General features: G+C 40.7%; 1 protein-coding gene across 5 annotated transcripts in view; it reads left to right on the top strand.

The window, feature by feature from the left end:
* CRIM1 (cysteine rich transmembrane BMP regulator 1) overlaps window positions 1–16,560 on the top strand; it is a 197,357-nt gene that overhangs the window by 81,225 nt on the left and 99,572 nt on the right. For 3 of the 5 annotated variants that reach the window (XM_015112097.3, XM_015112099.3, XM_015112098.3), the window contains 2 exons: window positions 6,872–7,114; window positions 8,222–8,342. In XM_015112097.3, coding sequence (XP_014967583.3) covers window positions 6,872–7,114; window positions 8,222–8,342 — 364 coding nt within the window. The remainder of the gene's footprint in view (window positions 1–6,871; window positions 7,115–8,221; window positions 8,343–16,560) is intronic. The other 2 variants (XM_077959728.1, XM_015112100.3) reach the window with 1 other exon arrangement.

Raw genomic sequence — 16,560 nt, 5'->3', positions numbered from 1 at the left:
GCCTATTAATTGTATCAGTTTAGATTCCTTCTTAATAATCGTGAAGTCTGTTTTTCCACTTAAAAGAGTAGGCCCTTTCTTCTTGTTTTAGAGCCATCATTTTTGCCATTCCCTGTGTCTGGAACACTCTTGCTTTGTTTTTTGTGTGCTTTCTCCCTTCTTTCATGCAAGCCTCTGTTCCGATGTCCATGTCAGAGATACCTTCCTTCACTGACCTGGCTGACACATGGCACCCGTATCACTGAATATGCTACAAAGCCTTTATCACCGCCCAGCACTGTGCTGTGTAGCTCTTGATTGCCTGTCTTCTCCAGAATCGTAATTCTCAAGGTTGGTCTCCCTGTGCTACCGAGTGACCGAGGGCCCCCATGATACTCTAGGCTGATACCACAGCTACTCCAGGGCTTTAGATTATAAAAGACATCAAAGGGAGGTGTGGGAAAAACAGTGACCCTAGACTCTTCGCTTGACTTTGTGTTCTACATACTGAATTCCCTGTTATCAAATGTAATCCAAATTTGGGGTCCTTCGAATTCCCCAAAGTAGCTTGAACCGCCCAAGGATTGTCTCAGGATAGCTGTGTATCCCACATGAGGGTGTGGAGGTGTGTGTGTGTGTGTGAGAGAGACAGAGAGGGAGAGAGAAAGAGAATATGAAGAGATTTTGAAATAGAAGTTTTCAGTGTCAGATGTATGGGACTCTACAAAATTTAAATAGAAACAATGGTAATCTGCCAATATAATTTTTATCTTCTTTTTTTTCCTCTTACCACGAGTAGTTTTTCATTTGCCTTTGTGTTTTATTTAAATCTGCATTTAAGCAGAAACTCTTGCATGCATTTGCTTCTTGTAGATCATGATTGTGTTAGGTTGGTGCAAAAGTAACGGCAGTCTTTGTCATTACTTTCAGTGGCAAAAACCACAACTGCTTTTGCACCAACCTATACTTTCTTGACATATCGACCTGAAGAGGGCCTAACAATGGCCAAGATCCAGTTATACACATTAAAGTGACTAGGATTGATAGAAACTTTCCAGGGTTATGGTAGAAATCATTTTATATTGGGTGAGCCTGTCAATATTTTAATACTAACTTCTTAAAGATTATTAAGATGATGAAACCAGGTTATTTTTCCATAATTATTTCTGTTGCAAATGATGTTGTCACTTTGATCTTTCTGTATCTGGGCAGGCTTTTTTTTTTTTTTTTAAATGTCTGTTGCAGCATTGTCAGTGAAACCAGACATAAAAGTTAGTTTAAGTATTACATATAGATCTATTAGACACCATAGGGAAGGAGTCAGGAGCGACTTCTTTTCAAATAGGTAAAATTAAAAATTTAGAAGTAATGTCAGAAAAACCTTCTAATTGATGGAGTGGCTGTAGTTTTATCCTTGTTTTCTCCATGGAAGAAACTTGGAATAGAGACAGAGAAGAATAAATAAAATCTAATGGGAGAATTTATAGAAAAAGTCTGAAAAAAAAAGGGTTTCAGAAAAACAGTTCCTGATGTTATGGTACTTGTATTACATTTAAGTGACAAACTGGTGACTGGTTTGGGGCAGAGGAAGATGTGGGGTGAGTAGGGATTCTAGGTAATTTATTGAAAGGGGAATAGAGGGTTGAAAGAAGAGAAAAAGGAATGTTAATTACAAAGTAAGAAAGATGGAAACTTTGGAAATCTAAATTATTTGAAAGCATAACTTCACAATTTGAAGGCTTGAATCTTATGCCTGCTAGTCATGAAGTTAAAAACATAGCTTTGAAAAATTAAAGTTCTGGAAATTTGAAGAGAAGTTACTGGCTTGTAGTAGATTTTACAGATCCCTCTTGGAAATCAGATAAAAAATGTGAGGTATAGGTAATCAGAATGTCATAATTAAGCTTGATTTAATAAATATGCAAGATTATATGTAATAAACAGAGGATATATGTTCTTTTCAAATACCCATCTATTTTTAAATTGGTTATGAGGCCACACATACATACACACATGTGCAAAAAACCAAAAACATACAAAACTCAGGAAGTTAACAAAAGTAGAGAATTGTACAGCCTACATTCTCTGGCAACCAGGCAGTAACACTATAAATTAAAAAAGAAAGCTCCCCCAAATCTACCTATGCAGAAATTTAATATCACTCTTCTAAAAAGTCTTTAAAAAGGAGACATATAAATTACTTAGCAGCAAGTCACATTGAAAACAATACATATGAAAAATCAGAAGATAACCAAAGCAATATTTGATTGAAGTATTCAAAGCATAATTAAAATTGTTTGTATAATAACTATAAGAAATGTGTTTGTTATAAGTCGGCCAAATAGAAATGAACCGAGCATTAATCTTAAAACACTAGAGGAAAACTAACAAAATCATCTGAAAGATAAAGAAGTAAGAGATTCAGAAACTTAAAAGGACTGGCATAAAGTACAATAAAGAAAGCTTGGTCAATAAAGTATGAAATGAACTTGAAAATCTAGATGGATTATATACTTTTTGCTAAAATGCAAGTTAGGAATAATAATTCTAAAATAGGTAGGACACCTGAATAATAACCAAAGAAGAAATCTTCCCCTCCCCCTTCAAAAAACATACTGAGTTCAGATAATTTCACAGGTAAGTTGTATGAAAACATCAAGGAATAGATAATTCCTGTGTTATTTGAATGGTTTTACAGCAGAGAAACAGGTAGAATGCTAAACAGCTCATTAAAAGAGTTAGTGTAGGCCGGGCATGGTTTATCATGCATGTAATCCCAGCACTTTCGGAGGCTGAGGCGGGCGGATCACAAGGACAGGAGATTGAGGCCATCCTGGCTAACACGGTGAAACCACGTCTCTACTAAAAATACAAAAAATTAGCTGGGCATGGTAGTGAGCGCTTGTAGGCCCAGCTACTTGGGAGGCTGAGGCAGGAGAATGGTGTGAACCCGGGAGGTGGAGCTTGCAATGAGCCGAGATTGCGCCACTGCATTCCAGCCGGGGCAACAGAGTGAGACTCCGTCCCAAAAAAAAAAAAAAAAAAGAGTTAGTGTAACTTTGAAACTAAAATTGGATAAGGCCATCATAGAGAGAACTAAAGATGAACAACTCAAGTTTATAAATTTAAAAATCTTAAAATGTTAGGAAGTCAAATCCAACAAGATCTTTAAAAACAGAGTTTATTCTTAGAACACAAGGATGATTTAAAATCCAACTGATTATATTAATAAACTAAAGAGAAAGCCAGTGTGATCATCTTGAGAAAAATTGAAAAGCATTTAATAAGATTTAACCTGCATTTTTAACATTCTTACATCCCTGCTGGCTGTCAAACTCTGATCGACGACTGTGTCTTTGGTAGCCTACCCTATTCCGCTTTTATTACAAAGGCAGCTCTTAAGAAATAAATCCATCTCTTCAGGCTTGAACCGCAAAACACACGTGAAGAGGTGACAATGTTGGGGCTGTCAAAAAGAACTTAAAGAGTGGGATAACCGGCCGGGCGCGGCGGCTCACTCCGGTAATCAGTCCCAGCACTTTGGGAGGCTGAGGCAGGCAGATCACAACATCAGGGGATCGAGACCAGCCCGGCCAACATGGTGAAACCCCATCTCTACTAAAAATACAAAAATTAGCTGGACTTGGTGGCGCGCGCCTGTAGTCCCAGCTACTCAGGAGGCTGAGACAGAAGAATTGCTTGAACCCAGGAAGCGGAGGTTGCAGTGAGCTGAGATTGCACCACTGCACTCCAGCCTGGCGACAGAGCAAGACTCCGTCTCAAAAAAAAAAAAAAAAAAAATGTGATAACCAGCAAGAACTAATATGTTGGGTTTTAATGGAAATGTTTAATCGAAGCATATGTTTCAAAATTCTGATTATTACATACTAAATATTTTATAAAATAAAAATGTAATAGAATATGATAAGAATATGTTAATGACAGCAAATTAACAAGAGTAGGAATTAAGTGCTATTTGCAATCAAAGTCACAAAGCTTTTCTTAATTATAAAACAATGTGTTTGCCAGATAAGCAGTCTACCAAATGCATTTTACAAGCTCCAGCTTCATCCACATACATTCAAGATTCACCTTTTCCTCCTCAGCTCTTTGATTTATTCTCCTCCATACTGACAGGGCTCTGAGAGTGGAATTCCTTATTAGTTATCATGTCCTGTTTTCACGGCAGTTCCTTGGGGGGTTATACTATGAAAGTGGGCTAGATGGATTCTCTGAGACTCCTGTTTGACCCAAGCACTTGTGGCATATAGGCTGTAGCTTCCATGAGACACGCAATGAGATAAGACTGGGTAAGAGGGAGCAGGGATGCAGCTAACCTGGTAGCTTTAACAAAAACCACATTTCTGATAGGGAAGGCGCTGTGTCCAGAGAAATCAGCTGATTTCTCAGGATCACAGTAGTGATTCCTGAGACAGGAGGCATATTATTACAGAGGAGCATAGCTGGAACCAGATGGACCAAGTTTCACATCACTATTTACTAGCTGTGTGACCTTGGGCAAATAAATCTGAATCTCAGTTTCATCATCTGTAAAATGGAGCAAATAATAACTCACCTTCTGGGGTTATTGTGACATGAGCACATGGCATGTGTGTTAATGAAGTCTGCTCTTAGGACACAGGCTGTTTTATTTTCCATTCTGCTTTAAGCTGCTTATTGGATATTGGCATGTGGGCGGTAGCCACAGGGAGAGTAGAGGCCTGCAAATGAATGTTTGCCCTGAGTGAGGCACAAGTGCCATGAAGTAGTCTTCTCTCCAACAGGAAAATTAAGTGTAGTCATGAGGTAGGTGGCAGAAGGAAGGCAGCATTAAGACTCAACCCATTTCATCTCCTTCTCCAGCACACCCTGTACCTAGCTGTGGTAAATAGTGCTAGCATCTGTCTTCTTCCATATTCTTTCTTGCCAAGTGCCTTTCTAACCTCCTCCCACGTCTCCTTCCTCCCCAGATATTGTGCACCTTCCTGTTGTTGCCCAAGTTCCCAAAGTCCTATCTTTCTAAGACGACCTTTCTAAGACCTGTTTTTCTGAATTATTCTCTTCCTCTTTCTATATAATCAAAGCTCTAATTTGTCTCCTAGTGAACACTACAGTCTTGAAAATGGCATAAGGGTTCTAAATGACCAGGTAACCAGGTACCCCTGCTGCTCATCCAGCCTCATCTCCTGTTTCTCCTCTCACTTGCTGTGCCTCAGCCACACTGACGTTCTTACTCTTCCTGGGACACATAAGCCTGCGTCAGCAGTTCCTTCTGCTGGGATGCTCTTCTCCCAAGTATCTCCATGGCTCGTCCCCTCACTCCTCCAAGTCTTTGTTCTGCCATAAACTTCTCAGTCATGCCCATCCATTTTCACCACGTTGTAACTGCTACCCCCTTCTTCTAAGCATTCCAACTCCCTCTTACTCTGTTCTTGTTTTCCCCTCATAGCACATATCACCCTTTACTACTATACAATTTGCTTCTTTATAATGTTTGTTACTTATGTTCTGTCATCCTCCACTACCGTATCAACTAATGAGGGCAGGGACCTGTGTTTTTCCTCTTTACTGACATATCCCAAGCTGGTTCTCTGTCAATGTTTCAGTGAATTTACTAGAACTGTAAGTATGAAGGGTCTCCTATATTATGTCTTAAGTAGACAAGAAATAGATAAGGAAGAGGAAAGATACAGCAAGGTAGAAAATGACTAGAGGAACAGGCATGGTTTTAGAAAGAGATCCACTGCTATGATATCAAGACCTGAGTGGACTGTAATGAGGAGACCTGGATTCTTTGTTTACCAATGACCTTAGCCAGGTCACTTAAGCTCTGGGGCCTCAGGTTCTTTATCTACAAAATGAGGAAACTAAACTAGGTGACCTTTTGGGTCTTATCCTACTACACAATTCTCTGTTTGGGTTTTACTTTAGGAAGACCAATGAACACTTACGGAAACATTGCCTGGTACTGACTGGCATCAGTTTCACCTAATGGCTCCTAAACTCCCCATCTCCCACCAAAGGTCATGGGCTGTGATGATGTCTTTTAGTCTATTTCCATCTTTTCCTCAAGGGCCTTATGTTCGTATAGGTCTCTTAAAAGTGAACCCAAGAAGCTAAACTGTGGACTGGGGTTCCAGAAGCCAGGACTTTGCTCCCCCGCTGTGAAATCTGAGTAAACCCACCTTGTTTTATTTTTCCCGTCTCTAAAATTGAGATACAGCAATTGGTCAGCAGATAATATTAGAGAGAGGGGAATAAGGTGTGTTTGATGGAGCTTTGCTAGAGATAGAAACATATCAGGTGCCATTTCAGGAAATTAAACACGGGAATTTGACTCATTATCCATCTTGCTTAGCTGCCACATCATAATGTCACAGACTCTTAATAGAATGCCACTGAAACGCAGAGTGTGCAGGTAGAGTTCCTCCATGTTGATTGTCATACACATTGTCTCCAGTTTCTGAAGTGGCCATGATTTGCTTGTGTTTTAAGGTACACTGTTTTCAAAGAATAGCCTTTAAAACTCTTTTGAATTCAAAGACCTTTCAGTTAGTCAAGGAATGGGTCCAGTTTTCAGATTCTCCACGCCGTGGGTGCATCTTCCCTTCGCATTTCTTCATTTTGGTCATTGCTCTAGATGTTCATTGTTTAACACAAGTGGGTAGGAAGACGGAGAAGAAGGGAATTTCAGGCTCATATTTTGGTGTCATGGGCAGATCTTGGGTGAGGTTTTCATTGTTAGTTAAACTAAGTTTGAAGGTTTACACTGAATTTCTTTCCCTACCCTCCTCTCTGGCTACTTAAATAGATCATCAGGACTGTCTGTTCTTCTGTTGAAAGTGCCCCACACTGCCCTGGGCATAAGCTAAATTCTTTCTCTCCCATTTAGAAGAGAAGCCAGATTGCTCCAAGGCCCGCTGTGAAGTCCAGTTCTCTCCACGTTGTCCTGAAGATTCTGTTCTGATCGAGGGTTATGCTCCTCCTGGGGAGTGCTGTCCCTTACCCAGCCGCTGCGTGTGCAACCCCGCAGGCTGTCTGCGCAAAGTCTGCCAGCCGGGAAACCTGAACATACTAGTGTCAAAAGCCTCAGGGAAGCCGGGAGAGTGCTGTGACCTCTATGAGTGCAAACCAGGTATGCACGAGCTCTGTCTCAGCAGCCTCGTTCCTTTGCATCAGAGGGTAGCAGATCCCTCCTCAGCCACCCCTGGTCTCTCCTTCCACATGAAGATGGGCCTTCTCACCGGTGTCCTCTGAATCTGCCACTTTGGGCTAATGGCAGCTTGACTTCTGGCCTTGTAGTCAGAGAACCAGAGTGATCATCCACTAGGTACATAAGCACCTTCAGATAGTGAGCGTGTCTTTTCCTCTTTTCTTCTTTTTTTCCTTCAAAGTATGCTTGACTGGGGAGGTAGGGTTAAAATTTATGGTACTATGGCAATCTGCTTCATTTCCCCAGAGAAGGTCAGAGACCTTATTTGCAGCTATATCTGCCACTTTGAATTATTACATTTAAAAACAATCATCATACATAAAACAGAAAGTTATTTTTAGATGGATACATGCATCAAAATGCCAGAAGTTTCATAATGCAACAGCCCCAATCTTTCTCTTTGCCAACTCCCCCCCACATCTGCCCTCTTTACTTTATAGCATGTGCCAAGTCATCTTTGACTGTTTACTCACCCTCTTTGCCAACATTTGATGTACTGTTGTGTCCCAGCTGTTTCTTGCTTTATATTATTTCTAACATCCTTGCTCTTGTGGCAGCATTTCCGATGTGGTCTGTGAACACTTCTGAGTTATAGTGATTTCCTCTTTGCAAGTTTCTAATCATCGGCCAGTTGTTTTTTTGTTTGGGTTTTTCTTTTTCTTTCTTTTTTTTAGACTGCTAGATAAACACTCCAAGCAAAGTGATCCCTTGTCCATCTCTTGAACTATTCTGTCAATCAGAAATGCCTCTGGCTAACTGTCACCATCCATGTAACCACTGCTGGTTTAATTCTTTCTCTGTCTTCATTGTAACTCTTAAATATCTCATCCCCACCTCTTTCCTTACACAGAAAATTTGAGGAATATTGCAGTTCTGTAACAGTAACTGGAATAATATACCAACACTAGGACTGGGCTTCTGGAAGCAAGGAGACTTTGGAAATTTGTCAAGAGCTAGTATTTCATTTAGGGACTCCAAAAGCAAGTAAATGTAACAATAAACGGTGCCTCTCTGTTTGCCCCCTTTCAGTTTTCGGCGTGGACTGCAGGACTGTGGAATGCCCTCCTGTTCAGCAGACCGCGTGTCCCCTGGATAGCTACGAAACTCAAGTCAGACTCACCGCAGATGGTTGCTGTACTTTGCCAACAAGGTTAGTTTGCCATTAGTTTGTCAAGTTTTTTCTCCTCGTTTGTTAGCATCATCTGAGGTACATTTTGAGCATGCAGTTTGTTTTCCCATGAGAAACCTAGTCCTTTCCTGTTTCTCTGGAAGAAATCACTGAACTGTTTGCATTACTTGGTATTTACATATATCTTTCCTCAGATCAAAACCAGGTGTCATCAGGTTAAGTCATTAACCCTTATGGATTCTTTCTATAAGGGTGCCTGTACACTTTCGAGGGCTGGGACCTATATAAGCAAATATGCCCCTCTGTATGTAGATAGGGAGGCAGGCAGTGAGGTGTCTGTCAAGAGTAGGCACATCTTTTGATCCTCTGCAGTGAATCTTGTAGGTGCTTAAACAACATGTTCAGTGTGATGAAACATTGCACGCTTCATAGCACCGCTCCACAGGGACCCTTGATGTTTGGAGTCACACGGCTGCCCAGACCCATTTCTTTCTGAGGCCCAGAGGAGTCTTCATTCTTACAGTGCTGTCTGGAGTAACAAACACGTCTCTCTTTGGCTTGACTGGTGGGAGGAGCCACTGTCATTTTAACCCTAGTAGCAGGGCATGCACTTACCCCCCTAGAACTGGTTTTTCTCTAGAACATGAGGATCTCTGAGTCCTGTCCTTTATAGTCTACGAAGCACCACCATAGAGCTGTGCCTTCGTACTTGGCTTTGGGGAAGACTGTTCTTGGAAGTGTAGGGTTTACAGTCTGTTTCTCCCCCCCACTCACCCCTCTTCTCTGCCATGACCTCCCTTCCATCTTTTGCAGGTCAACAAGCCATCTTTATGACTAAGTCATCTCATGTTTTTCAGCTTTCGTTCTACATTTAATAAGATGAGTTAAAACTGTGCCCTATTTAACTCAATTTCCAACCTCTTCTTCCTCAGTCCCAGTGCCAGGCATTTAGCTTCTAGGTTTGTTGCATGAGTACCTGTGATTATGCAAATGGTTTGATAAGATAGGAGTATATGTGGTCCATAGGTAAGGTAAGTATCAGTTATTTGTCCATAATTGAAGAGACATCCAGAATTTGTTCTGATAATTACTTTTTCCTTCTTTCTTCTCATAAAATAAGTTAGATCCTTGGTATCTCCTAGCCTTTGTTCTGTCAAACCTAGGATTCTCTAAGACCTGTCCTTTATACTGTATCATAAAACAGATGCAAAGATTTTTGTGAAGATAACATACATTGGTGCAGCAACCTTCCTATGACATTAGAATGTGATAATTTATGTGCAGATGCTTAGGAAGGGTTGAAATATTTTGCAAACATAAGGTATTACTACTGATCAGTGAAGGAGATAAATGGAGCATCACTAACAGTAACAGATGTCCCTTCAGGGTCTTCCTGAAAAGGAAGATGGTACATTATATTGGAGAACCTAATTAATCAAAACTAAGCCAGTTGTTAACGAGGAAGTCCTTTAGTGAGGAAAATGGACAATTCTCAGTTCACTATTATAAATGTCACATAGCATCCTCTGCACATAGGAGTCATGGTCCGCTATTTTTTCAGTCACTCTAGGGGGTTGAAATTGGTAGAAGCTACAGGAAGGTATATTTAGTCTCAATTTAAAAAGGAACTTTCCCACAACTAGTGATGTTCTGTAGTGAATTGGCTGCTTCCTGAGGCAGACAGAGCTCCTTGGAGCTGGATAGATTTCTTTCCGTCTGGATGGCCACCTGCCCGGAATGCTTAGAAGAATTATATTAGGTTGGAAAGGAGGTTGAACTAGATGCCTTCCATTTTATCCTCAAGCTTCTGTGAGTCTAGTAAATAAAACTTGAAGATGATTATTACTGTATTGACATAATTTTGACTTTGGCATTCAAAAGCGAAGAATGGCCAGAGTTAAATTTGTCTCTAATCAACACATCGAAAACATAGAGAAGGAAGTCATTCAACATCCCACTGTAAATTATTTGCAGAGAAGAGATAGGTTCTCACAGCTCTTTAGTTTCCTGTATGTCAGATCATCAGTGACCCATACTCATCCCCTGCTCATTTGTTCCCTTTGAACAGGGTCTCCTCCCCCAGCTCTCTCACAAGCCCTCTGCCTTTGCAATTGCCACTACCTCTTCCTGGGCTCCCTTGCCCTTCTGTGTACATGTAGGCAGCTTCTGCCTCTCCTTCAAGACTGCATTTCTTGCTCATTGAAGTGTTGTCACTCTTTGGCCCCTGAAGATGACTTAAGTGCCCTCTCTGCTCCTTTGTCATCCATCCCCCATGTATCTTTTTATCATAGCACTTTTCATCACACATTGAACACACTGATTTTTTTTTGTCTGTCTCTCCTGTCCTGTGTGATTCTCAAAGAAAGGGAGTATTTTGTAGCCTCTTGTACCTAAACATAATATGTCAGCCCACATCTATGGGTGAATGAATGGATTAACAGGCCCTCTCTTAGCCAAGATGATTTATATGTGGAAGAAAAGAAAAAGAATGAATAGTTTTAGTTTCTAGTTATCTTTCTGCCATTGGGTTGTCATACTGCTCCCTGTCTCATTTTCAAACCCTTGCACTTTTCCCCCAGTCCCCGTCTGTATGGTGCGGTCCTCCTCAATCCTGTAGAAACCCTCCATTCCAAGCACAGCACTCATCTCTCACAGCATGGGATGCCTTTCTCTCTCCATTCCATCTCTTCTCATATTCCTCATCCAGCAGGACTCTAATTAAATTTTTCTCTGTCCACGAAGTATTCATGCTTCAACCAACACGTGTCCCACTGCCGAGAAACTTCCCACATACCCTTTCCTATGCTGTCAATTAATTATCGACTTTCATACATTGTTATTGAATTGTCGCATGCGTGAAGTCTTGTTTCATCAGCTATATGACGTTCCTAAAGGTCAGGAATTGTGTCATCTTTTCTTTTCTTCTGTATGCATTAGTGCTGAATGAGTCGGTAAATGCAGAATATACTCAAGCTGTGGCTTAGACCCATTCAGCCTAGTTTAGCATATTCAGTGGATTCCTGCGGAGGGTGATGGGGTGATAGGTTGTACATCGATTAGAGAATAACAACCCAAATAATCACATGAAAAACAAAAGCCCAACATGTAGTCATAGTGGTAGTATTTTAAGAGAAAAACTACATAACTTTATTCTTGTGTGTGAGCCATGTTAAATGTCCGCTCTTTAAGAGCACGATTTTTAGGCATGAAGAAGAACATTATAGAACATAGAAGATCATATTATGATTATTTGACTTTTACCAGCATACTTTTAGAGCATTGTTAAGAAGTTAGAGCCATTTGAGAGCAAAGCTGATTATGTGGAGAAATCAGGGGAGAAAGCCCTTTACATTTTAGGACATAATAAGGTAAAATATCTGAAACTTTAGCTGTAAAGAATTACCTTCAGTGAAAGTAACAACTCCCTTTTTGTAAGAATTTATTGTACTTTCACGGGCTAGAAAGTGTGTTTATGGACTTTTCTCCCCTGTCTTGAAGAATACATTCCTCCCTCCTTCATTCCCATCCAAATGGAGTTGCCCTTCCCTATGAGACTATTTCACCCATTCCGACCCCTAACTGCCCCATTTCTGTGTGAGCTTGATTTGTTGGTTTTCTCTTGAATTGTATGTTTTCAATTGATTCATTCATCCATTCATTAAACACGAATTGAGTTCTTACAAGTGACAGACACTACTCTCCAGGTGTTCTTACCGTACATGGGTATCACTTTCCACTTCTATCCCTGACAAATACTGGTTTTCTCTTCTACCTCTGGCCTTTGTGAGTATAGGCTGTTCCTTATTTCCTTGCTGCCTTTCTGTCTTAACAGTCCGTCTTTCATTTTCACTTCTTTTGTGTCTTTTCTCTTGAACTTCATCCTGTTTAAACATCATTCTTGTGTGTGATATAATTAATTTTCAACCATTATTTAATTCTTCCTTCCCTCAACTTGTCTTAGATTTCCAGGCATCCAGCCGTTTCTTTTTATCCTTTTTTCTTCTGTTGGCATGAAGATATGATATGAGTTATATGGCAATGCATTCTACCTTTCAGGAGAGGGTGGGCCTAAACACCACACAATGACATATAGGGAAAATGGGACTATCTGTGGGATTTAGGACACCTTGTGGTCCTTGAAAGTCCCTTTGTGAGTGTCTGCGTGTGTGTGCGTGTACAGATGCTGCCGCGCATAAGAGAATTTACAACAGAAACTTACAAGTCAGATACATTAATGCAAATTATTTATTTGCAGGGAGGAAAAAACCAAGATAGTCTTTAAGTGACATATAGATAACAATACCAGTCACAGCTTAAATGTGTAATACGCCTTGCTGTTTATAAAGCATTTTCACTATTCATATCTTACTGTCACTTTAATTCTATGAGGAATTTATAGGTATAAGAATGGAGATTGAGATAATAAGAGACTTGCAGAAAATCACAAATTTTCCTTGGTACAAGAGACAGAGCAGGTTCAAGGCTTCAATCCAGGTTTTTTTATTGAAAACCCTGTGCTCTTTGCATTGGAGCTTTTTCGATAACAATGTTTTGTTGTTTTTAAGTCCAAGAAATATATCGGGGAATATGAATTTATATCTCACCAGCACATTTCTATCTGCCTACCACATACGTGTTTCAGTTATTCATTGCTGTGTAATAGTCACCCCGAAAGAAGTAGCTGAAAATGACAAAGATTTATTCTTTGTCCTCATTCTGTGTGTTGACTGAGCAGTTCTTCTGTAGCCAGCTGGCAGGTTGACTGAGACTGAATGTCCCTCCCATGTTTGGAAACTCAGCTGGGATGGCTGGAAAGACCCCTCTCCCTACATGATGTCAGAAGCAGGAGAGAGGGCCGGGCGCGGTGGCACAAGCCTGTAATCCCAGCACTTTGGGAGGCCGAGACGGGCGGATCACGAGGTCAGGAGATCGAGACCATCCTGGCTAACACGGTGAAACCCCATCTCTACTAAAAAATACAAAAAACTAGCCGGGCGCGGTGGTGCGCGCCTGTAGTCCCAACTACTCGGGAGGCTGAGGCAGGAGAATGGCGTGAACCCGGGAGGTGGAGCTTGCAGTGAGCTGAGATCCGGCCATTGCACTCCAGCCTGGGCGGCAGAGCGAGACTCCGTCTCAAAAAAAAAAAAAAAAAAAAAAAGAAGCAGGAGAGGAAGTTGCAAAGCCTTTGGAGACTAAGAGTTGGAAATTACACAACACTTCTGCCATGTTCTGTTGGTCAAAGGAAGTCCCAGGACAAGCCCTTATTCAAAGGGTAGGAAAGTAGGTTCCACTTCTTGATGAGATAAGCCACAAAGAATTTGTGGCCATTTGTAATCCACCCTAATCTACATTTAACCAAGATAGATGCCCTTTAGATTTCATTTTCTGATTGCAGGAATTTGGTGGCGTGTTGCAGATATGTGAACCTTTTCCAAAAATTCATGCCCTTCTGGCCTTGGAGCTCTGGGTGTTCAGGTGAAATTCAGGCAGCATTATAGTTAATCCCCTGTCCCCTCAGCAGCTCTTTTTCTGCTTCTTTCTTCACTTGCCATTTGGCTTTCCACCCAGGAGCAGACACATGGTTTAAGAGCCTCTGAGCCACCACCTTAGCTTTAAGTACCATTTAGCCAACGATTATTTTTAACCTTCTGCTTCTTGAAGAGTGCTGTGACCACCTAGGTTAAACTGGGTTTTCTCCCATCATACAAAAGGGAATGCTGCTGTGGGATACCAGAAAATCTCTCTTGATAAAACCAGGTCCATTTTTGAAACACAACAAAACTTGCAAAGATGTTGAATAGAGAGAGGTTCTCCTCTATAATGGTTGAGCTTATCTGAGAAGAATGGATTCACCAGAGGCAGATGCATTTGGAGGATGGATCCAGCCTGGGCTATACAAATCTGAGAGTCCATGTTCTCCTGGTGTCCACCAGCCCAGACCTCAGCCCAACTGGGCTATTTCTCAAGAAGATGGGGAGTTCTAAGACCACAGTGTTTTCTCTGCACTTCCCACTCCTTGCTTTTTCCAATGTTTGGACCTAATTTTACAGACTCTTCACTTTGCCTCCGTAATTTTTCACCAGTGTTTCAGATAGAGGCTTACAGGGTAGACATTAACTAGTTAAAAACTGTAGACAGTAATACCTCCACCTTTCTCACTTTCACTATAAGTCACGAGTTTTTTAAATACCCTACACCTTTTGATAAGTAACTTTATATCTTTTTATTAAGATGAATGAACTTACCATATTATTGACAGTCACCTATTTTCAATTTATTTTTATGAAATTTGTCCCAAACTTTTTGTTCTAAAGGTTCTGTTATCAATTTGTTTTATAAATATGCCCTTCTTAAAAGTTATTGAGAAAAGTCCAATCCAGCTATTTTAAGGTAGAAATAAATTAAGTCATTGTTTATAATGTTCAGAAACTTAAAATAGAGTTTCTTCTGGGTTGTGTGCATTTCAGAAAGCCAGATTCCCAAGCTCCCTCCTGGCTCCTGCCTCTCTCTGACCAAAGGGCCTGATTCTCTTCCAGAACCTATATCTGGAGCATGTGTATCTCTTGCGTTCTGAGACACTAGACCAAAAATCCTATTTTATTTTTAAGTCAATCTTCAGAAGTATTTTTGACTGTTTTTTTTTTTTTCCTTAGCTTCAAGGTAATTAAAAATGTTAGATTATCTGTTAGCTAATATGTTGACTAATATGTGACTTCTGTTTTAACCAAAAAATGTAGTAGAATATGTTGGACACGTGAAATTCTAAGTACAGTTTCACTGGAAATACTGACAAGCCAGAATCACAGAGCTCAACACAGGAGGCAGGCTGTATCGCTCTTCTGTTTCATAGAGGGAGCATCGTGGAGCTGGGAGGGTCCTACCCGATGAGCATCAGCAGAGCTGGTCTGTGTGGCACATACCACCGAGCCGCACTGTCCCCTGTGGCCCTGGGCTCAGTCACCACCAGGCCCTCTCCAGCCCTGCTTCTCAGGAGCCCTAACATTCTGTGTCATGCACTTTGTTATTGTCTGTAAGCAGACGCATACCTGTGAGTAAACCATTCCTTAGCTAAAGAATAGTCCTCTGCACATCACCTGGTGCTGCTGTGCAGAAAGCGCACGAACCATGTGTTCAAAGCTAGAATCCAGGCCCACTTCTGCATGAGTTTGGGTGAGTCTTTCACATTACCTGGGTCTGTTTTCCAATCGGAGAAAGGAGGGGAGGAGCAATTTGATTGTCTCAAAAATAACTTCTACCTCTAAATTCTTTCGCTTTCTAAAAACCTTTAGAGGGGAAGGAACCCAAGCCACTAGCGACAGGAGACTCTTGGGAAACAAAGGGAAAGAAAATTTTTAGGAAATTTCACAGCTCAGAAAATAATGGGAGAGATATATGTCTTGCCTAGGGATAAGAAAGGGAGAAAGTCCAAAGGAAGTTATAAAAGAATTATGTTTTTTTTTAACTTTCTTAAAATAAAAAATAAAAGTTAGAAACAGCAAAATGAAATAAACTACTAGAGTAATGATTTAAGCCAGGGTAATCAGAACTGCTTGGGTTGTGAAAGCTGAGTAATAATTCAGTAAAACAGATTGCCTATTTGGTCAGTGGTTAGTTGACTATTGCTAGTTACCCTTTTTTTTTCTTTACATCTATAAATAGATAGTCCCTACATAGCAGAAGCAGAGAATATCTGGCCAAAGGCTGACTCCACAAGAGAAGGATTTACTGTTAGACTGCTTTCTAATAGAATGTCGATATCTCTGCCTGTCAACCTGCCTTGGTAAATGTGCTGGGTAGGGCCATGTGTGTATGGTTCCTGGTGCCCCCACAGGCTCACCTGTGTGAAACTGTATCAGCCCATGCATGGCTACTTGCTGGCCCTTGGACCCATATTTGCACTTGTTTCTCCCCTTCTGTTGCCACATCACTTTCCCTGAGGTCTGACTCTGTGTGTGTCTTCTCTGTCTTCAGCTTCTCCATATTCATATTGCTCTTTTCTGTATTTTGCACTTAATTGTGCATACACACACAGAATTATATTCTTGCACAAGTTTTAGATTCTCTTTTCCTAACTTTATGATTGAACCATTTCTTTCTATGTCTCTTAAAATGAAAAAAGATCTACTCAAAGTGACTTTTTTCCCTGTTTGAACCTCAGTTTTATTTCTCTTCCATAAAACATTAAACGTAGAAGGCAGTTTCCCACTCATATCCTGTCCTATCATCACAGTTCCAGACT

The sequence above is a fragment of the Macaca mulatta genome, chromosome 13, assembly GCF_049350105.2.
Source record: "Macaca mulatta isolate MMU2019108-1 chromosome 13, T2T-MMU8v2.0, whole genome shotgun sequence".
Classification (NCBI taxonomy): domain Eukaryota; kingdom Metazoa; phylum Chordata; class Mammalia; order Primates; family Cercopithecidae; genus Macaca; species Macaca mulatta.
The sequence above is the reverse complement of the archived record's forward strand: the minus strand, read 5'-3'. Positions and strand labels throughout refer to the sequence as shown.